The 21,280-nt window shown below is 65.8% G+C and overlaps 1 protein-coding gene across 2 annotated transcripts in view; it reads left to right on the forward strand.

Moving 5' to 3' along the window:
• The window catches only part of LOC117650078 (jupiter microtubule associated homolog 1-like), a 51,652-nt gene that overhangs the window by 17,292 nt on the left and 13,080 nt on the right, over positions 1–21,280 (forward strand). The window contains exon 1 of one of the 2 annotated variants that reach the window (XM_034393367.1): positions 5,303–5,452. The exons of the other annotated variant lie outside the window; for it this stretch is intronic. Within the exon in view, the coding sequence (XP_034249258.1) occupies positions 5,391–5,452 (62 nt within the window). The 5' untranslated portion in view covers positions 5,303–5,390. Of the gene's footprint in view, positions 1–5,302; positions 5,453–21,280 lie in introns of those variants that run through there. 2 annotated transcript variants of the gene reach the window in all.

Genomic DNA, 21,280 nt, shown 5'->3' on the forward strand with positions numbered 1-21,280 from the left:
CCAGAGTCGCTAACTGGGACTCGAACCGAACGTGTGACCCCACCAATGGATTGCTCTCCGAACGAGGAATCCATTGGTGGGGTCACACGCTGAGTTCGAGTCCCATTGAGCGACTCGAGAGCTCAAAACGCGTCCGGGATTTTGACCGCCTCCACCGGCCTTCTGGCCCACTGTGGTGCGCCCGGTCTCTCTCGCTCTGGCGGGGCGTCCGGCAGGGGTGCGAGAGAGACGGTCCGGAGCGAGGCTGCCGCGCTGCAGCTGATCGATGGACTGGATCGCGGCGAATGAATGCTGGACGGATGGCTGGCCGAGTGGCTGGCCCAATGAATGAGCCGGTCGGCCACCCGACGGACTGTTTCCGCTTTCGTCGCTCTGTCTCTCTCGCACCCACACGGTCCGCCCCGTGAGTGCGAGAGAGACAGAGCGGCGACTCTCGGAGTGAGTCTGCCGGGCAGCGATCGTCATTGCTTCCTGATGAAGCGTTTTTCCATGGCTGCGCTGCGCTGCGCTGCCGCGGCGGTCGTGTCGAATCCGGCCGGCCGGAGTCTCGGCGACGCCGTGGTCTCGGCCGCGCGCGCTGCACTCCTCGGTGCTCGTCGTCACGGCTGCGGTGCGGGCCGCGGGGACGGCGTCTTGAACATTATTCAGGCTGGCGTGCTCCGGGGCGTTAAAGTCCCGTAGAGCCGGCGGCCTGATTCGACGCGCAAGTAGCTTTTATCGTTTTCCGAGACCTGCGGCCTGCGGCAGGCCCGTGGCAGGCCCGTGGCAGGCAAGCCGGGCAGGCCTTCGCCTGCGGCCCGCTTCAAATAAGTCCGAAGGGGAAACGTTGGCTTGGCGCTTTGCGCTTGGCGCGCCTGGCGGTATGAAGCGCATGTACGAATAATGAGTCGCGCTGCGCGCTCGGCTCGCGGCCAACGGGACTAGTCGAGGGACTAGTCGAGAAAGTGGTCGGGTTGGTCATGGATTTGGCGCGGGGCTTTCTGTGAAAAGGCGATCCGGCGCGGGGATTTGAACCCTGGCCGCCCTGGCCGCGCGTTTCCGCTGCGGCGGCACTTGTGGCGTCTGCGGCGGCCGGGGCGGAGGCCGCAACGCGCTGCAACGGCTGGCTGGGGACCGGTGGAGCCAGAAGGCCGGTGGAGGCGGCTTAAACTCTAGACGCGTTTTGAACCCTAGAGTCGCTAAACGGGACTCGAACCGAAAGTGTGACCCCACCAATGGATTGCGCTCCGAACGAGGAATCCATTGGTGGGGTCACACGTTCGGTTCGAGTCCCGCTTAGCCACTCTAGGGCTCAAAACGCGTCCAGAGCTTTGACCGCATCCACCTGTCTTCTGGCCCACTGTGCAGAGGCTGTCCGGGGAGGCGCACCGAAGCGCGACAAGGCCCATTACGGTGTGGCGACGGCCAGTCTGCCGGCATGGCCAGCACGGCCAGCACGCGGAATATGCGAAATGAGAGCGCGTCGCGGCGGGCAGGCCGAGCTGGCAGCCCGACGGACGCTCTGCCGCGGTGCGTCCAACTCCCAATTACGACGGCCAAAGGAAGCAAAAGCGGCAAAGGCGCATTATACAAAGTTTCCTCTTTTTTTCCTGTCGTTTTTTCCGTCCTGGGCGCGGCGGTGTGCGTAATGGCAAATTAATTACTGGCCAATGGCGGCTCGCGTGCCGCGGCGCGTTATGTCCGGACAGGGGTGCGTTCCCGATGCATTTTCTTTCCTGACCGGCTGCGTCCGCGGCGCGCCGGCCCTCTCGGACGCGGCCTTCCGGGCGCGGCCCGTGCAGTGGCCCTGCAGTCCGTCTCTCTCGCACCCCTGCGGGACGTCCCGCGGGAGTGAGAGACGACGGCGTCGGCCCCCTGGCCCCTGGACGTTGGTTAGTTGGCGTGTCTGGGGTTCAGCCCCTCTGGCAGGGCGGCCGCGGGCGGGACCGCCGCCACTACACTGCCCTGACGTCCGCGACGCGCTGGACGTGTCGATTGGTCGCGGTATCGACCCGACATCGGCTCGACTCGACCGAGACCGTGGCGGTGGTGGGCGCGCCCTGCCTGCTTGGCTGCCCCCGCCGCCGGCCCAGCCACTGCAGCCGAGTCACGTTTTTCGTGTTTGTTTGGGTGTGCCGAAAAATTTTGGATGCGATTGCACGGCCTCTTGGAGAGTGCAGTGCTGCAGAGCGGAGGGCGGAGGGGTGCGACGACGGCGCGAGCGCGGCCGCGGCGCGAGGGTGAGTCAGGCAGGCCGCGCGGTGGTGGTGGGGGTGGCGGCGCAGCGAGGCCGCGAGGGTGGCGCGCGCCGAGGGTGATGCACTGCGCCGCTGACATTGGATTGGGTTCGGCACCCCCCGCCGAGGGGAGGGGGAGGGGATGGGTGGGGGGCCTTCACACACACACACACACACACACACACACACACACACACACACAACGCGCGCGCGCGCACACGCGCTCACATCAGTGCGCGTTGTAGAACATGACATTGGCATGATCCGTTTTGATTATGCAAATGCGCGTCGCTCTTTGCTCGGCGTGCGCGCGTCGCGAGAGGTGTCTGGTTTTGGAGCAATGTCTGCCGCCCGCGCCTCGCCGCGCCACCAATGCATTTTGTAGGATTATTTTTTTTTTTCGATTCTTTTTTTTACGTTTCTCCGCACGTGGTGGCGTAGTTTGGGGCGGGGCGGCGCCGTTTCCTGGAGGGGTGGTGGTGGTGGTTACGTTGCCAGACTTAGTTGGCGGTCGTTTGAAGGTGTAGTGGCGCTGCCGCGCGCTGCCCGGGCCTTTGTGTGCGTTGCTGGCTGGCGTGCCCCGGGCTGGGGCGGGCTGGGGCCTCTAGGCACGCCTTGTGCACGCCTTGTGCCCCAGAGCTGCACCTTACGTAACCCCGCCGAGCGAAGAGTCGTTACGCCGCTCCGTCTCTCTCGCACCCCAGCGGGACGCCCCACGAGTGCGAGAGGGACGGTGCGACTAATTTTCGGAAAGGCAGGCGCAGTGCGGCGACGTACACCGAGCAGCGCAGTAACTCGAGTAAGGCCCGTTTTGTCCGGGCCGGCCAGGGCTCGGCTCGGCTCTCGGCTTAAGGCTCGACTCGGCCATCGCGATATCAAATTTCGGGCGAAAATGTGTGTTGCCCGGGGTCGGCGCGGCCGGTGTACTAGTGGGTGTTGTTGCCGCTGACGGGGTTGGCAGGGCGGCGCGGAGCGCGGAGCGGCGCGCCCGGGACTCCGATATGCAAATGTTTTCTCACTCACCCTTCCTTGCTCCTCAAAGCTCTTGTGTGCGCAGCGCTTTGGCTGCCGCGCGCGGACTAACGACTGTTATTTCAATAGGGGTGGGGCGAATCATAAATTTGTGATTAACTGAGTTGGGCTCGGCCCGGCGGGGCCAACAGCTCGGACGCCGTCTCTCTCGCACTCGTGGGGCGTCGCGTGGCATGGCGGTGCGGGCGAGACGGAGCGACACTTGTCTAATGAAACGTGTTGCGGCGGGGCGAGTTTGCCACGTGTCTCTGGCCGGCATGCCGCGGCAATCGATGGCCGGTCGCCCCGCCGTCCGTCCCCGGTGCAGCAGGTGGAGACGAGACGGCCACGGTCGCGCAGGGCCTAAATATAGCGATTGTGGTGGCGGCGCGACCCACAGTGGGACAGCAGACCGGTGGAAGCGGTCAAAATCCCGGACCGGTCTTCGGCTCGACAGTCGCTTAATGGGCGTGCTCAACGTGTGACCCTACCAATGGATGGTGGGGTCACACGTTCGGTTTGAATCTCATTTAGCGACTCTGGAGCTCAAAATGCGTTTAGTTTTGGCCGCCGGCGCCGGTCTTCTGACCCACTGTCTCCGGCGTGGTCGCCGGCACTCGGTTATGCATGCCCGAGATGCATCGTGGTGGAGCTCGGCGTGCCTGCTGCTGCTGGCACACTCGGTGCAGTCGTTGGCCGGCGATAACAGGCTGGCTCGGTCGCGCTTCATCGATGCCCACTTGGAGCGGTGATTATATGCTAATGGCGCGTTTATTGCCGCGAATCGGATCGCCTTTCTTTTCTTTTGGCCGTTTGCTCGCTCGTCGCCTGGAGGTCCTGGAGATCCTGGACCTGCATCACGTGCTGCGCGATTCGCGAGGCCGACATCTTCGCCGTTGTTTTCGTCTGGATTTCGTTGCTGTGGCTGGTGTCTTCTTTGGGTCGTCGTTGTCGCCGTCAAGTCGCTCAAGTTTGGAAATTTTTCAAGCACCATATGGTTTAGGCCTAGTCTTCGTTCGGTCCTCGCCTTCGTAGTGCTCTCCGTTAGGTCCTCGCCTTCGTTGTGGTGGTCTTCGTTAGGTCCTCGCCTTCGTTGTGGTCTTCGTTAGGTCCTCGCCTTCGTTGTGGTCTTCGTTAGGTCCTCGCCTTCGTTGTGGTCTTCGTTAGGTCCTCGCCTTCGTTGTGGTCTTCGTTAGGTCCTCGCCTTCGTTGTGGTCTTCGTTAGGTCCTGGCCTTCGTTGTGGTCTTCGTCAGGCCCTCGCCTTCGTTGTGGTCTTCGTTAGGCCCTCGCCTTCGTTGTGGTCTTCGTTAGGTCCTCGCCTTCGTTGTGGTCTTCGTCAGGCCCTCGCCTTCGTTGTGGTCTTCGTTAGGTCCTCGCCTTCGCTGCAGTTTTCGTTAAGTCCTCTTCGACGCCTAGGACGTGGTTGTCCTCGGTGGGTTCCTTACTTCGCCGCCGCCAGTCCCTTGCAGTCTTAGACACTTCCTCAGTGTCCGCGCCGGCGACACCACAGACGTCGCAGACCCCCCTCGGAGAGCATAAAGGCGCGCCTTCACATCCGCCGCACCGTTACCGTCGCGGACTCCTCCATTCTCACGTGCTGGCGGTGCAGTGGCGACGCAACGAGACGGCGCCCGGAAACAAGCCAACGGCGTCCGATTGGCGGCGGTAACGCGCTCCGCGTCGAGAAGGCCTTGATTGACGAGAAAGCACGGCGATGGCGGAGCGGCGGAGCCAGACGACGGATTCCGGACACTGTTTTGTCTCTCTCGCACGCCCTGCGGAACGCCCTGCGGAACGCCCCCGAGAGAGACAGCCTACACCAGCTGGACGGGCTGCGTGGCCGGCAGGGCCATACGGCCCGCGTCTGGCCCTTTGCGCCCAAAGGCCTAAAGGCCTAAAGGCTCGCCGGCCGGCGGGCCGACGTCCGCGGCGCCGCGCCGTGCCGAGCCGCGTCGGGACGCCCCTCGGCTGGCGGTGCGCCGTGCTCCGGCCGCGCTCGGTCCCGCGGCGGTGCTCGGCTCGGCCCGCGGGCGAGTGCACTGTGCCGGGCTGCCTGCCGCGCCGCCGGGCCGCGAGTCAGTCGACGCCCGGTCTCGATTGGTAGCGGACGTCGCTGCACTTCTTGGTCCTCCTCCGCTCGACGCTCTACGTACTCCTCTACCATGGCTGCCTACGCTGCGTACAGGCACGTCGAGCTGGACCACGTCGGCTACGGCAAGAAGAGGTAGGGCTGTGTTTGGCTTGTTCGTGGCGTGCCGACCGTGTCCCGTTGTGCCAGCTGACCGGCCCGCCGGCCGCCGCTGCAGTGGCGGTGCAGTCAGCGCTGCAGCGGCCGGCTTGATGGCCTCCCGGAAGCGGTCGGGATTCGGCGGCCTAACGGTGCAGTGTTTTTTCGCCGAGGCGCGGCCCCGCCTGCAGTGACTCTGTGCGTATCGATGACCGCGGCGCATCGCGAGCTTCGCCGCTTCGCCAACAGTGTGGTACAGTGCAGCGCCGCGAAAAGCCTCGGCGGATCAACGACCCCGCGTGCGGGCGGCGGCATGACTGTGTCACGGGTGTGCACCTGCATGGCTGCATCGCGCCGCATCGCATCGCGCGGCTGGAATGTGCAGCCAGGAAGCTGGCCGCGTCCGGAGCGGGTCTGGCTGCAGCGGCCGGCCAGCCAGCCAGCCGGCCCCCCTGTGGCGCTGTTGCACACGCGCGAACACGGCAAAGGTGTTTGGTGTTCTCGTCTCTTCGAAACATCGCTCTGTTTCTCTCGCACCCGCGCTTGCGTTAGCGGCGCGCCCTTCCGGGCCGTTTACGAGAAAGCGGTGATTAAAACTGGAAATGTGTCGCGCCGTGTTTGTGTGCATCTGCAGCGCGAGCGCAGTCTGCTGCAGCGCCGTAAGGAAACGCGCCGTAAATCAAAAGGGCTCTCATACGGCGTGGCGCGCCGTGCCGTGCCGCGCCGTGCCTCCGTTACGGCCCCAAGTGGATCTCGGACTCTCCGCGCTGCGCCGCTGCGCCGTAATTTTTGGAGCCGGGCTGCGCGCGCGCGGCGTTTTCGTCCGGGGCACAGTTTAGCTGGAAAATTAGGGAGATGGCTATCGCTCTGCGCGCCGCGGCGGTTCTGGCCCGGTGGCTGCGTGCGCCGCGCCACGCCTTCGCCACCACCTGCATGGGCGCGCGGCGTGTCGTCGTCGTGGACGTCGTTTGCAAAAGTGAAAAGGCTGGCCGCGTTACAATGGCTGGGATTTATGGCGACGTCGGGCAGGTGCACGGGGCGCCCCGCGGGGCGCGGCGCAGTGCGCGCGTACGCCTCTCGCGAGGTTCGATTTGATGCCTCGCTCGGCGAGGACGCACAGTGGGCCTGAAGACCGGTGGAGGTGGTCGAAACTCAAGACGCGTTTTGGGCTCCAGCGTAACTGATGGGACGCGAACCGAACGAGTGACCCCACCAACGCTCTTCGAACGAGGGATTCATTCGTGGGGTTACACGTTCGGTTCGCGTCCTGGTTAGCGACTTTGGAACTCAAAACGCGTTGAGTTCTGTCCGCCTCCATCGGTCTTCTGGCCCACTGTGGGACGGCGAGGAGGGACCATGACGACGACGAGGGAACACACGCCTCACTTGGCAAAGCTTTCTGCGCGCTGACTTTGTATATCGTGTTTTTTCTTCTCTCTGCCTGGATGACCGCGCCGCCTAGCCGCGAATGCACTTGTGTTCTCCTTCTCCTTCTTTTTTTTTTGCAGCGTTGCTTGGACTAACGAGGATCGTGCTCGCTCCTGTGCAAACGTCTTTCAGAGGGGATGACGGCTCTCTCTCCGGCGGGGTGGCTGTAATGTGAAATGTGTTATCCCCGCGCTGTTTCATTCTCATTTAAATTGCAATCGAATCCGCGTCTTACTTAGGGGAGCGAGTGGAGGGTGCGGCGCCCGGCGCCTCAACCCCTTGGCGCGGTGTCGCGTGGCCCGTCCGGCGGGGCGGGGCGGGGGAAAGGACCAGTCGACGGGGGTGCGACGCGGCCACGCCGCAGGACGCTCGTATGTACCTTAATGAGCTTGTTACTGCAATTTTTTTTTCGTTCCCCTACTTGAACCGGTCGGCTGGCGGGTCCCCTCCTCCTTGCTCCTAGCTTTATACGTCTCAATCAGTCCGGAACGTGTCATTTGGCCGAGTGCAAGCAAGCCGAGCAGGCCGTGGGGGTTTTGGTTCGGATTAATTATTTTTGCGCGGGTGTGCGCACGTACGTACTTGGAAAGGGAGGCCGTAACTCTTGCCGTCCCTCTCATCTCCTCTGCTCGCGGGGCCGTAAAAGTCGGCGTGGCTTTTGCGTGCCGGGGGCGTCGCGGAGGCGCACCGCGCGCACCGCGGCCTCGGCGCCGTCGGCCACCCCGGGGGGAGCGCGATGGACATGTCACTCCGGCCGAGGAGGTGCGCGCGTGCGCGGCAAGCGCAGCATGGCCCGCAGTGCAGCTCGTTGCACCGGTGCGGTCTGTCCGCCTGTCCTCCCGTCTGTCCGTCCGTCCGTCTGTCGCTTCGAACGAACGTACTGTTCGGCCGGCCGGGCCGGGCTCGGCTGACTGGCCGGCTGCAGAATGTAAAGCGAACTGCAATGAGGATTCCTTTCCTCACCGTTATAAAGCGCTGCTTGAGCTGTAATTGAAGAGTCATACTCCTAATGACGGTGTAACTGCAGGCCTGGAGCGCGGCGGCGCGGCCCGCTCTCCGGGAGAGCCTCTCTCTTCGCCGCGTTTAACCCCCTTTTCCTTTTTCCGCCGGCCTGCCGAGCGCTCTGTCTCTCTCGCACTCATGGGGCTCTCCGTAAGGGTGCGAGAGAGACGGAGCGACTCGCCTGCTCGCCGGTAAGTGTCGCCAGGTGGCGCTGGCGTCGCCCACGCCGCCGCGGCGACGTGTCGGCGACGTGTCGCGTCTGACGGCTCGGGCGTGCGTGGCACTGGCGCGGCACTGCGTGCAGTGCACTGGAAAGTGATGGATGGACGTTGTGGCGGCGGCCGCGGGTTCGAATCCGGACGAGGGTGGCGTGGCTGGCTGGCTGGTTCATCGTCGCGGCGGTGTCGCGGTGGTGTGACTCGCCGGCCACGCTTTCCTTTGTGTTCAACGCGGCTCGTCTCTGCTGCATGCAGACTGAATCCGAGGGTGTCGTTTTCGTCGCTGTCTCTCTCGCACTCGTGGGGCGCGCCGTGTAGGTGCGAGCGAGACCGGAAAGAGTCTGCTGTGCGAACCGGGAATGAGGCGGCCCCGGCGCCCCGCGGTGGCATTGTGGCGTCGAGGAGGGCGGCCAGGACGGCGTCCTCGGCGAGCGCGCCTCTCGTCGGCGGGGAGAGCGCGAGGGTGGCCGTGGTCCCCCCCATACCTGGAGGTGCGACGGCGCCGAGGTGGATGGCCCTCGCGCCGCTGCAGCGCTGCACCGCGCCGCCGGCGCTGCTGGCCCTAGACCTGGCGGTGCATAGGGGGGACGTCGCCGTCGTCTACTGTACTGAAATAGCCGGGGGTTCCTAAATAGCGCCCCGCCGAAGTGTCTTCCGTGCAAGGGACCTGCTTGTGCTGCTGCCCCTTTCCTTCGCCCGCGGGCGGGGCGGGGCGGGGCGGCGCGGCGCGGCGCGCCCCCAGAATAGCACTCATCCGGGCGAGCGAGCGGCTCCGGGCGCGGCGGGAGGGCGGGCAGGCGGCGCGGTGTTATTGAGATTCAGCCTCCCCTCGCCCTCTGGAAGCTGATTCCGAGTGCCGCTCTGTCTCTCTCGCACTCATGGGGCGTCTCCTATAGGTGCGAGAGAGACAGAGCGACGAAAAGGACTCTCGGTGTGCAGCCTCCGGCCTCCGCCCCTGCGATTGCGTCGTCGCGTCGAGGTTTGGCTACCTCCGCGTGTTTGGCCCCCGGACCGCGCCGCCTCGCCACGCCACGCCCAGCCCTCCGAGGGACAATTTGATTTGGCCCGCGCAGTGAGTGAGTGAGTGAGGGAGCGGCCGGGCGAGCGAAACGACCGGAGGGGAAAAACGGCGCTGCTGCATGGCGTGGCTGCCTGGTGCGGCCGCTGCAGGGAAAGCCATGGGGGTCTTGATGTCCGCCGCGTCGCCTCGTCGTTTGGGGTGCTTGATTGGGCGCGCGCTCTATTGGCTGTTATGCCTCTTGTGGGAATGGCGTTTTGAAACGCCTCGCGGGGGAAAGAAACGAAACGACGCACTCGGAAGCCGCTTTGTCTAGCGGGGCGTGGCGGCGAGGGGCTTGATGCCGCGACGGCACTTAGGGGGTCGCGCTGTTGCCCAACAATTATGGGTGGCTGGAGTACCCGCGGCAGTGTAGTGCCGCGGGCGTTCGTGACAGTTCGGGGCCTCGCGATGCATCGCGGCGGCGTAAGTATTTTTACGGCGCGGCCATAAACTGCACGTAAGAACCGTTGAATTTAACGGCTCGATGTGTCGAAGAGGTGGCCGGCCGCTTTAGCCTCGGCGTAAAGAGGGTCGTGATTTACGGAAGGAATTTGAGTCATTGATTATTTTCTCCTTCGCATGCATCGCGCGTGTGAAGGGCTCGGCTTTATGGGGCCGGAAGTCTGGCGAGCGGCGACCGAATCGGTGCTTTACTGTCTCGATAAAAGGGGCGTTAACCAGTGCGCCGCCGCTGGAGACGCCGCGGCTAAAATTAGACGGGCAGTGTAGGCCGTCCACGTGCGCGGGGACTGCGGGGGCACTTCTTCTAAAAGGCTGACTTGACGGACGGGTCCCCTGGGCCTCGTGCTCTGTCTCTCTCGCACTGCCGTCGCGTCCCGCAGGGGTGCGATAGAGACAGAGCGACCAGTGTTGTGCCTTCGTGCTTTTACCCTGAGAGGGAAATCGAGAGCGCGGCGCCGCGAGATGGATGTGTTAAATATCTGGCGTGTGTGTTACTGTGTGTGTGTGTGCGCGCGCGGGTGGAGTCGTGTACGTGTTAAAAGGGCCGGCTTGATGGAAGCTCGAGGTGCTAAGCGGCCCGTTGCTGCGCGCTGGGCTGACGCGGCTGACGCTACGCCACCACAATGCGGGGGCGGGGCGGCGGGGCGCGCCGTGGGAAAGGCATCGGGCGTCGACGGCGAGCCCCCCTTTCCGGTGACGTGGACGTCGTGGACGTCGTCGGCGACCCCTTTCGGCGCGGACTCTGGGACTGGCTCGCCGTCCGTCCGTCCGGAGTGGTCACGGCGGAGCGATTGTGCTTGCGGTTGAATAGGGACGGAGTCCGGAGTGCGATACTAAATCCATCAATGAATAAATGGAGGAGTTGGATTGTTTCCCATACGATGCAAAGCGCGGCCGGAGCGTGCGGCCGTGCGTTCGTCAGTCGCCGCGCACTGCGTCGAGCGCGTCGCCACTGTCGTCGCTCTCTCTCGCACTCGCAGGGCGCTCCGTGAGCGCGCGAGAGAGACAGCGACAGGCCGCTGGCGTGGCCCGGCATCGCCTGCGCGACACGAAGCCTTGCGCGAAGCGAGGATGCGGCCAAGAATAGGTGCAGCATATCGATGGCCAAGGCGCGGCGGCGCGGCCTCGGAGGGCTCGGCGAGGAAGACATGAAATCGACCTTGCCCCGGGGTGGGTAGGAAAGGGGCCTAACTGCCGTCACGACCAGTCAGTCCTTGCGGCGGGAGGAGGCCTTCGACGGCGGCGTCGCCGTGGCGTCGCCGTCAACCACGTACAGGCCGCGCATGGCGTGCCTGGCTCTATTGAATGCATGTTTGGTTTCGGCCCCGGGCCAGGCCGGGCAGGGCCAGGCAGGGCAGGGCAGGGCCAGGCCGGCCGGGCTGTTGGTGGGTACGCGCCCTGGCAAGGGCCCGTGCCGGCGTGCCCCGGCCGGGCTGGCTCTCTCTGGTATTCCGTGCGCGATGCGGCCGCGGTGCGCGTCGGTCCGGTTACCGTGGGGTGGGTGGGTGCGGTACCAGCGGGTACCAGCGGGTACCAGGGCGGCGGCTGGGTCGGTTGCTGGGCGCGCTACTCGCTCACACACGCGGGCCGCCTCGCGTCGTCGTGCGCCGCGGTGCTCCACGCCGGATGCCTTTGCCTTTCGCCTTTCGTCTGAATGACGCAAACGAGGTTTTTTGGCCGTTTGGTTGTCGTGGCGACCGCACCGCTACCGCGGCTGCGGCTACCACACTGGTGTGCGATGCCATCGGCTTGCTGCGGTTCGGCGCGGTTTCCCACTGCGGCCCCGCGAGGCGCCGCCACGGCCCGCGCCGCGCCGTGACGCCCTTATCGAGTTTGATTCAGTGGGATGGCGGCGCGGGCGGCGCGGGCGGCGCGGGCCGTGCCCTTTGTGACCCCCTCGAGGGCCTCCTACATGATGAGCTGGTCTGGCGTGCAGGTGCGCGCCGTGTCGGCCGTGTCGCGGTGAAAGGCGAGGTGCTCGTCGACGCGGTGCTGCCTGCCTTCCCGGCCGCCACGCCCGCGTCCATCCCCGCTGCCTCCGCCACCGCCGCCGCCATGGTCGTCGTGGGTGTGGTCCCGGCGCGGCCCGGCACGCCCCGCACGCCGCTGTCACAAAGAGATGGAAATCTGGTGCAGGCCACGTACACCTGAGGGGGAGAAACTGGGCGGCCGCTGGCAGGACAGGCAGGCCGTCGGTCCCCCGAAAGCAAGCGAGCGATAAAGGCAGCCGACACGGGAAGCTGTTCGTCATAGGAGACGGACAGGACGGCCTGGGAGCCGGCAGGGCCTTGGGCAGGGCGGCGGCGAGAGTGGCGTGGCGCGATCGGTGTCCAAGACGGGGCGCTCTGCGAAGCCGCGGCGCACAGTGGGCCAGAAGGCCGGTATGGAGGCGGACAAAATTCTAGACGCGTTTTGAGCTCCAGAGTCGCTAAATGGGCCGCGAACCGAACGTGTGACCCCACCAATGGACTGCTCTCCGAACGAGGAATCCATTGGAGGGGTCACACGTTCGGTTCAAGTCCCATTTAGCGACTCAGGAGCTTGAAAACGCGTCTAGACTTTTGGCCGCCTCCACCGTTCTCCTGGCCTCCTGGCCCACTGCGCGGCGGAGGCCTGGAAAGCGACTGGATGCGCTAATCGTGCAGGCGGCAGGCAAGGCGGGCACGGCGAGTGGCGATGGCGAGCCGCCTGGAATTCGATGATCGCGGCGCAGCGGCGCAGTCCCGCGCGGTCTATCCGCGTAGCCGCGCAGCCGCGCCCACGGAAATCGAAAGTGGAATCGCTCTCGTGATGCGGGACGGCCGGGACGGGGCCGAATTTTCTCTACCGGCGCCCCGCCCTTTTGCCTGTGGTGGTTATCGGTCCTGGCGTGCCCTGGCGTGCCCTGCGTGCCCTGGCGTGCCCTGGCGTGCCCTGGCGTGCCCTGGCGTGCCTTGCCGTGCCACGCACGCACGCGGCGTGCATCCCAGAGGGACCGGCTGGCGCGGTGCGGCGGCGCCGCGGCCCGCGGGTGTAGTGCTCTAGCCGGTTATCTATTGATCCTCGCTCCCTCTCTCTCCCCCTCCCTGCTTAGCTCGGACCCGCTTACTTGTTCGGCGACAGGTGTGATGGCGGCGTCGCGTCGATGTCCTGCCTTTTTTTCCGTCCCCCAAGTTTTTTTCCTCTTCCCTTCCGCTCGCGAACAACTTCACCCGTTTTTTTTTCTGCCCGGCGCTGCTGTCTGAATCGTTTTATTTGCCGTTGGATGGAACGTTTTCCCCTTTGTGTTTCTGACTGACTGGCCGGCCTCGCTGGGACTGGCGCTGCGCGAGCTTGCTTTTTAACCGGCCATTACGGGGTGTGACGAATTTGTGCGTTGTCCGCGCCGGACGCGGCGTGGCCGCGGCGTGGACGCGCTGGGCGGCCAGACTCGGCGAGTCACGGCGTCGCGAGGCAAAGCGAGGCAAAGCGACGCAAAGCGAGGCGTGACCGCGATGACGTCCATTTACCGCGGGACGTGCTTGCTTTTCGCGCTGCGCTTCTTCTCACGGCCCCTCCGGTGCAGCGGCAACACCATCACCTGCAGTGCGGTGGCGGCGCGCGGTTCGCCCTGACGCAATCGGCGACGACGTGCCTCCCCTTTGACGGGCTGCCGGGCGGCCCGGCGGGTGAACGCCCTGGTAATGACGAGCTGCCCCCACCGCGGCCGCCACCGCCCGCGCAGTGGCGGCAGTGGCGGCAGTGGCGCGCGGACCAATATGATTCATAGAGCACTCAGCCGGCCCGCGCGCCGACAAAGAGTTCCGGTCGAACGGCGGGGCGGGGCGGCGTGGCGGCGCGGGGTGGCCGACGTTCGATCCTCCCAGACTGCGGCGTCCGCCCCGCGCCCCGCGCCCCCTGCCACGCATTAGTGCCTAGATTTTCCCCGTGCATGCGTGCCGCCCGGATTGCTCCCTTCCAGGCCTTCCAGGGTGGCCTCCTTCGCCCCTTGCGGGGCCCTCGGCCGGGCGGGGCCCCAAAGGGGGCGTGTACTGGCGCCCCCCGCGCACGGCGCCCCGCACGCGACCTGGCTGGTCTGGGGTGCGGGAGGTTCCTGGCACGGCGCGGGTACGCGGCCCCCCGCGTGCCGATGCAGCCCCTGCTGTCGGTAAGGAGGTCGCGGTGCCTCCTCGGCGCCCCGCCCCGCCCCGCCCCGCCCCGCCCCGCCGAAACGGGAGCAGGCTGCGGGGGTCGTATGCTAATGCCCCGGCCGCGCGGGGAAATGTTAAGCGCCGGTTAAAGGGTTGGAAAGTGGGGCGTGGCGCCGCGTGGCGCCGCGTGGCGCTGCTAGCTTGGCTCCGCGGTGCTAACATGACGAACGAACGCCGCCGGGAGCCGCCAAGTAGTCGTCGTCGCTCCGCCAAATGCCTGGCTGCTTCGCGGCTCGGCTGCTTCCGTCGCGGTTCGCGTGGTGACGTTCCATTAAAACGGCGACAGTGGTCGTTGCCGGCGGCCTAAGCCCGCTTCAGCCCATTTCGCCAGCCTGCGCCAGCCTGCTGGCTTCGGGCTTCCATCTCCCGGCCCCGACAGTGCCGTGGTTCGGGCGAGGCGACCTTTCGTGCGACTTTGCGTTGGCATTGGCGCCCCGTAATTCGGCCAGCGGACCGATTCCGAGACTCGTTTTCGTCGCTCGGTCTTCTCTTTCGCACCTCGACGGGACGGCCCGTGAGTGCAAGAGAGATAGAGCGACGAAAACGACTCTCGGACGCGGTCTGCAGGACGGCGGCGGCGACATCCGCGCCCGTGTCTGTGCGTGCAGCCCTCTGGGGGTGGGCACGGGGTTCGTGACGTTGGCGACAGCGCGGCCAGGTATCTGATGCCTGCGCGGCGTGCCGATGCCCCCGCCTGGGGCCACCCCGCGACGCCCCGCGACGCCCCCACCACAAAAAATCAAATTGTTGGCTGTAATGGCTGTTTCTCCTCGCGACGGATCGCAGTGCGGGCGCGGCGCCTTCAAAGTCGTCGCCGTGGCCATTATTTGGCAGTGTCCGTCCATCGGCTGGCGGTCGCTTGCGGCGCATCGTAGGGCGATTTGGCGCGCGAGGCCAGGCCGGGCCTCTCGCCGGGCCGGGCCGGGTGGGCCGTCGGGCCGCTGGCGGCGCGTTGATAAGGCTTTTACCACGCCGGCGTTTGGCGCGTGACTGTGCCGGTCGTGTTCTCGCTTTACCGAAAAAGGTAAATAACTATTTCATTGCTGCCGGTTCACGTGTTGCATAAAAGGGGTTGCACACGGCGCGGCGGCGGCGCGGCGGTCACGACGCGAATGCGTGGGAGGAGCGGTGCAAAAAGGGCGGCCTTCTGAGGGCTCACTTAGCGGCGACCGGGCCTGCCTCGGCCTGCCTCGGCCTGCCTGCCTGCCTCTCGCTCGGCACGACCGGACTGGAGCAGGGCCTCATGCAGGTCGGGCTGCGCCTTGGCTGCGCGGCGAAGGTGGGCGTGGGTGCTGCCAGCCCGGTCTGGGCGGCGCCGCGTCGGCCGGGTCGTGCTCCGCGGCCCCGCGCTGTGTCGTCACTCAGGCCTTATAGTGTAGTGGTGCGGCCCGTATAGTGTACGTACCCGGCCGCCATCGCCATGAAGCAGTGCTTGAAGCTTCCTGTCATTAAGCGCCCCGTCGACACGTGTCTCTGTGTATGGCTTGGGCCCTTCGGCTCTCCGTGCGTCGCTCGGTCCGTCGGCCTGCCGAGCTGCTTTCTCCGGAATCAACGGCAGGCACGCTGTAAAACGGACTGCCGGTGTGTGAGTGCGCTATGCAAAGGGATAGGCAGGCGAGCGAGCGACTTCGTCTGAGATATACGGCGCGCTCCCCGGCGGCCGGGAGCTGCTCTAAGAGCAGCGACGGCATCTTCGGATCGGCAGAAAGTGTAAGCGGGGCGAGGGAGGGAAGCGGGGACACGCAGACACGCACACTGGCGGACCCCGTTGGCATGCGTGGCTCACATGCACTAGACACACCACACACACACGCTGGTAGGCCTCGGCGCACAGCTGCTCCTCCGGACCGGAACAAACCCGTTTTTATCGCAAACTCGGTTGCTCGATAGCTAGTGCCTCCGAACGCTGTTCCAGTCCGCGCCCAGCCCGCTAGACAGCCTGCTCGGAGCCAAGCTCGTCGGGGAGCACGCACACACACGCACGCAGACTCGCTATGGCCGCCCGTCGAAGGAACAGTCTCGGTCTTGTCGTCGAGTGACACACATTCTGTGGGTCGTTTTGGGGCAAAGAAGAGGAAAGGCTTTGCGGCCGTGCGTTCTGAATCGGGGGAGCCGAGCCGCGCCGTGCCGCGGCGGCCCGCGCTGTATTTATGTGACGTGATCTGCTTCTGTGATGCCTCCGCCTGGACCGCGGGTTGGGCCGGGCCTGGCCTGGGCGGGTCTACTGGAAATGAGATGTTTGTATGCACCCGGGCGGCTCGGACGTAACATCGCGGTGACAAATCTGTGGGGCTCTGGTTTTTCGGGGCGCGGGAACGGACAAACGGGCGGAACACTTAAAAACAAGAGAAATAAAAATAAAGAGTTTTGAAAAAAATTGTCTGCACTTTGTGGAGTCCTTCCGAGGGACTTCCCTGGGGAGAAATGGAAACCTTGGTGGTGAAGAAGGGCTTAATGGCGTTCCACAGTTTGTCGCGGCGTTCCGCGGGAAGTGGAGTTATTTACAGCGTTTGTCGCGTCGGTGGGAACTTGAATGCGTGTGGCTGGCCGGCCGCTGTCCGCGTTTTGCAGTGGGGCAGTCGGTGCCGGGGCACGTCGACGTATACCGGTGTGTGTGTGGTTTTTTCTGCGCCCCTTAACGTGTGGCGAAGTGAATGGAGGCTGTTCGGGCGTGGGAAGCCGCTTTGCACTGTCCCCCTAATGTCGCGCCGAGGCCGCTTGATGGTTTGCTTTGGTGAAAGCGGCAGTGCGTCTGTCTGCTCTGCATGGAGGATCCTCGCAGTCCGACCGCGAGGGCCGCCGCCGACTTTCGGAAAAAAATTAGAAAGAAGGGAGTGACCACTGGCGCGCGCGCCGGCCGGGGCCCGGCCGGGGCTGGAGCCGTATCTGCAGCATCGTTGGGCCGCATCCTCGTTGTTTGCCTCGTGTTTTTGGTCATGGTCAGATTCAAATCGCGAGGCTGCCGCTCTTGTTGGCGCGCGCGCTGGTTGCCTCGCTTTGGCACTTTCTCATCTTTCTCCGCCCCATCGTGATCGTGATGTTGCACAACGCGGCGCGGGTAGGCAGGCAGGGCCGGCAGGTGCCGAGCGCGAAAAATGGAGTGTCGGGGAATGTGCGCTCGGCGCACTGCTTGCTGTTTTTTTCTGGTGGGCGATGACGGCGCCCTCGTTGGGCGAGATGGGGACGGAGGCGGCCCGGATGGGGGCGTTGAGATTTTGTTTTCATTGACGATGGATGAGGCTGCTGCTGCTGCACTTTCCGGCGGCGCCCTCCTCCGGCCTGTCCGGAACGGAGCTCTCTCCGTCTCCCTCGCACCCCTGCGGCCCTGCGGCCCTGCGGCTCGCGCCGTGAGTGCGACAGAGACAGCGCCGGCAGCGCAAGCAGCCTGCAGGCGAGGGACACGACGATCCCTCGGCCGAGCCCTCGACATATCATGTCGTCGGCGGGGCGGCGCGGCGCTGCTGCAGTGCGCCATTAAAAGTAACAAATGGAGGACAAGGCGCAGGGGAGGCTCGCGGAGCGTGAAGCGCGAAGCGGCGCCCGCCAAAATAGCGGCGGTCTTTGTGGCGCGGGGCGCATCGCCGCGGATCGGTCCGGAAGAGGAGAGAAGGGAGAGACTGGGGGAATCGGGGCGGCACGCGGATTTCGGCGCAGAGACGCGTCCTGTTCCTGGCGCAGGAGTGGGACGTGCTGTAGTTGGACCTGCCTGGCGTGCCTGGCGCTCGTGTGTGCGCAATTTGCCGAGGGTCGTTTTGGTCGCTCTCTCTCTCTCGCACCTCCACGGGACGCCCCATGAGTGCGAGAGAGACGCAGCGACGAAAACGCCTCTCGGTGCGCTGCTCGGCCGCTTCCAGTGTGGCGCCGCTTCCCCCGGCCCGCGGCCGCTGCGGGCGCGTTTTTAACGGTGCCCCGACGGCCGGCCGACGGCCGAGCCAGCGGCCCGGCCATGCCGCGCCATGTGGATATGAAGTCGTGAGGCGGCCCGTTCTACGAACTCACACATGCGGTTGCACACTGCCGCTCTGCCGGCCCCGCCTGCCTATGGCTGCCTATGGCGCGCGAAGATGTGTCGGTGGTTTGTCCGGCCAGTTTGCACGAGTGTGTGTGCGTGTGTGTGTGGACCGCACGATGCAGGCCGCCGGGCGGTGCGGCAGGTTCCCCGCTGCGGTTTACGCCGCGTTGCGCCTCGCCCCGCCCGGCCAATCCTGGCTAGCCTGGCTGGCGCGCCTTATGGGCTGGCGTGTGCTGCGGCGCGATTCCGCACGCTGCGCGCCGTCTGCCGTCTGCGCCGTGAGTGCGAGAGAGACGGGGCGTGAATTCGGCGGCGTGTGATTGAATCCGGAGCGACTCATCAGCGTAATGGAAGCGTGCGGTGCCGGCGCGGCCCGCGAGAGAACACATGTAGGGAGTGAAAGTAGTTTACTCGAGATTAGGAAGAGGATGATTTAGGGTGGCCGATGTCGGTGTTATTATTTTCCTCTCCTTTTGGGCCGCGGCGCCGCGCGGCTACAAGCGCGGCTACAAATTGATGCCCAGATAAATGAAGCGATAGGGCGTGTGGTGGTCGGTCGGTCAGGCGGGCCGGCCGGCCCAGTGAGCCTCCCAGGAGGGTGGCGGCACTGGTGATCCGAACGGCGATCGGTCTCGTCCTGGGCCTCGTCCTGGGCCTCGTCCTGGGCCTCGTCCTGGGCCTCGTCCTGGGCCTCGTCCTGGGCCTCGTCCTGGGCCTCGTCCTGGGCCTCGGTCTAGCGGCCGGCCGGCCTGCCGTCGGCCTGCCGGGCGAAAGCGAGTGAAGGGTGCCGTTAGTGGCGATTTGGGAAGCGCCAGGCGCGCTAGGCTTCGTCTCGTTAGGAACCAGAGCCTCGGACCTCGTCCTCGTCGCCGAATGAGTGGACACTGCAGTTCTTGCTGCAGGCCGCCGCCGAGTCGACTGCAGACGGATTCCGAGAGTCATTTTCGTCGCTCTGTCTCTCTCGCACTCATGGCGCGTCCCGGAATGAGTCTGCCGGGCGCCCTGCTTTCTGCCTGGAGCGGGCGCGGCGTTGCCTGGCATTGCACTGCCTTGCATTGCCTTGCATTGATTGGCGTGCCTGCTGTACGCTGATTTACTCGTGCAGGCGGGGCGTGGGGCGTACCTGCGTACCTTCACCGCCCTCCCGGCTGGCTGGCTGGCTGGCTTCTTGGCTCGCTGGCCGGCCGCCTAGCGGGCTGGATTGAATGCGGTTGTGCGGAGCGAGATACACATGTTACGGTCGGACATGTTGACGGCGCGGTGCCCGGCTGTCGCGCTGTGGCTGCGTCGGCGTGGCGCGGCGCGGTGACATTTGGTGTGCGCCCCGGCGGCCGCGTCGCCCCACGCTCGTTTGCCGCGCTGCACCGCGCTGCACTACGCGCAGTGCGCGCTCCTGGATAAGGAAGGGAAAGGCAGACTTGGCCGCTTGTTCCTCTCCGCTAACGAGGCGTTTTATTTTTCTTGTGTTGCAGGTGAGTCTTCTGCTGGTGGCGCCGGTGGCTTGCTTGAGGTCCGGCCGGTGGGGCCAGTGGGACCCGTCGGCCGTCCCGTTGCTGCCCGTTGTCCGGCGGCGCGTGAGTGGTGACAGGGCGACGCTGGGCGTGGCGGCGTGGCTCGCCCCGACACGGCGCGGGGCGTGTAGTACAGGAGCCATTTGCATACGGAATGCCAATTCGGCGCGCAGATATCGGGGCGTCGGGTGTCCGGAGGACCTGGCCGACGACCGGCCGGCTCCGCCCGCGGCCCCGTCGCCGTCGTCATCCTGGACGCCGTGCCGCCGGCGGCGCAGCGTCGAGGCCGCACCGGGCGACGCGGACGTGCCTGGTCGACGGCGTGCTCGGCCCCGGCGGGCCTCGGCGGGGCGCCTGGTAATGAGATGCGTGACGGACGTCGGCGGGGAATCCATATCGGAAGAATTTCGGCCGGGCGGGCGCCGGGCGGGCGGATGGGCGGGTTTGGAGCGTGCGCGCCGCCGCGGCACCGCGACGGCGACGTGCTTGGCGGGGCCGCGCGTTTGGTTTTATGACGGGTGCCTGTTTGTGCCGTTGGATGACCCGAGGGATGCCTCCGCCTTTCGCCTGTCCCGTCGATGGAGTGGGTGCCCGGCTGGCTGGCTGCCTTTCTCCGGCGTGTCCGCGACGGCCTCGGGCAGGTGCCTCAAGGCTTGCTCCAGGCCCTGGAGATCCCCCGGGCCGCCCGGGGCCGGGCGTGCGCCTGCATGGTTTCTTTGGCCGCGTCCGCTGCCCCGCCCCGCCCCGCGACGTCGCGACGCCCCTCCCCCACGGCGCCTTCCTGGTCGGACAAGGCAGCCCTTCATCTTCCCGGCGGCACGCGCGGAGGGAGGGGAGGGGGAAGGGCGTCGGAAAAAAAGATGGGAATAAAAACGAGCCCTGCCCCTTGCGCCCTCGGCCGCCGTCAGTAGGGCCGCCAGGCGAGCCGCCAGGGCCCGAAATTGGAGCCCTTTGAACCTGCCTCCGCATCGGAGGGCTTAAAGGGCGCGGGTCTTCGACTTTCCGCCTCCCCTCCCCTCGCTAAGGGCAAGGTACGGCAGTACGGCACGGAAGCCATAAGTGTCTGCAACGTCCGCAGGCACGCATGCAGGCCGTGCAGGGCGTGCGGGAGGCGTGGCTGCCGGCCCTTCCCTTTGGGCCCTTGTTGTTGCTGACCGTGCGGTGTAAGGGCTTGCTCGTTGTCGGAGGCCCTTCGGATCCCTTCGGGGCCGGTGCACACTGAGAGGCGTTTTCGTCGCTCTGTCTCGCTCGCACCTGTGCGGGACGTCCCATGAGGGCGAGAGAGACGGCGCGACGAAATCGACTATCGTAATCGGCGTGCTGGCCGAGCCGGGCCGGGCCGGGCAGTGGCTTCGCAGGGCTTATCTGCGTGGGCCCTGCGAGGGAAAGGGCAGGGCAACATTCGGTGGGTGCGGCGCTGCGTTGCACCGCCGTCCGATACGACGCCGCCGCGCCGCCCGGAAGTGCCTGTCGTTGGCCGATACAGTGTAGTGCCCGCGCGAATCGAATTCCGTCTTGCTTGTGCCGCCGGGATCCGCCCTCCGCCAGCGAAGCCAGCGATAGCGGCGCGGCGAGCACCGCCTGCTTCGGCCTTGCGGCGTGTGTACACGATGGAGAGAGAGAAACATCCGAAGCAAAAAAGGCGGCGGTCGAAAAAAAAGAAAAAAAGGTGGACGCGAAAAAAGCGGAAGGCGATGTGGCGCCTTTATTAGTGGCCCCGCGGAGGCATTATCGCCGGGCCGTCATTTGATTAGCTTCTTTACGGCCTGCTGCCGCTCTGCCCTCGGCCCTGCCCTGCCGCGCTGGACGGTGGCGTGGCAGTGTGGCGGCGAGAGGTGAGAGAGAGGTGTGAATTGCCGTGCGGGTTAATTGGAAGGGAACGGGCATGAGTGAGTGGAGTGGAGCAGCTCGCTACTCTGGAAGCTGCAGTCCGCCGCCTCCGTCGCTCTGTCTCTCTCGCACT

Source organism: Thrips palmi, unplaced genomic scaffold (assembly GCF_012932325.1).
Source record: "Thrips palmi isolate BJ-2018 unplaced genomic scaffold, TpBJ-2018v1 HiC_scaffold_4, whole genome shotgun sequence".
Lineage (NCBI taxonomy): Eukaryota > Metazoa > Arthropoda > Insecta > Thysanoptera > Thripidae > Thrips > Thrips palmi.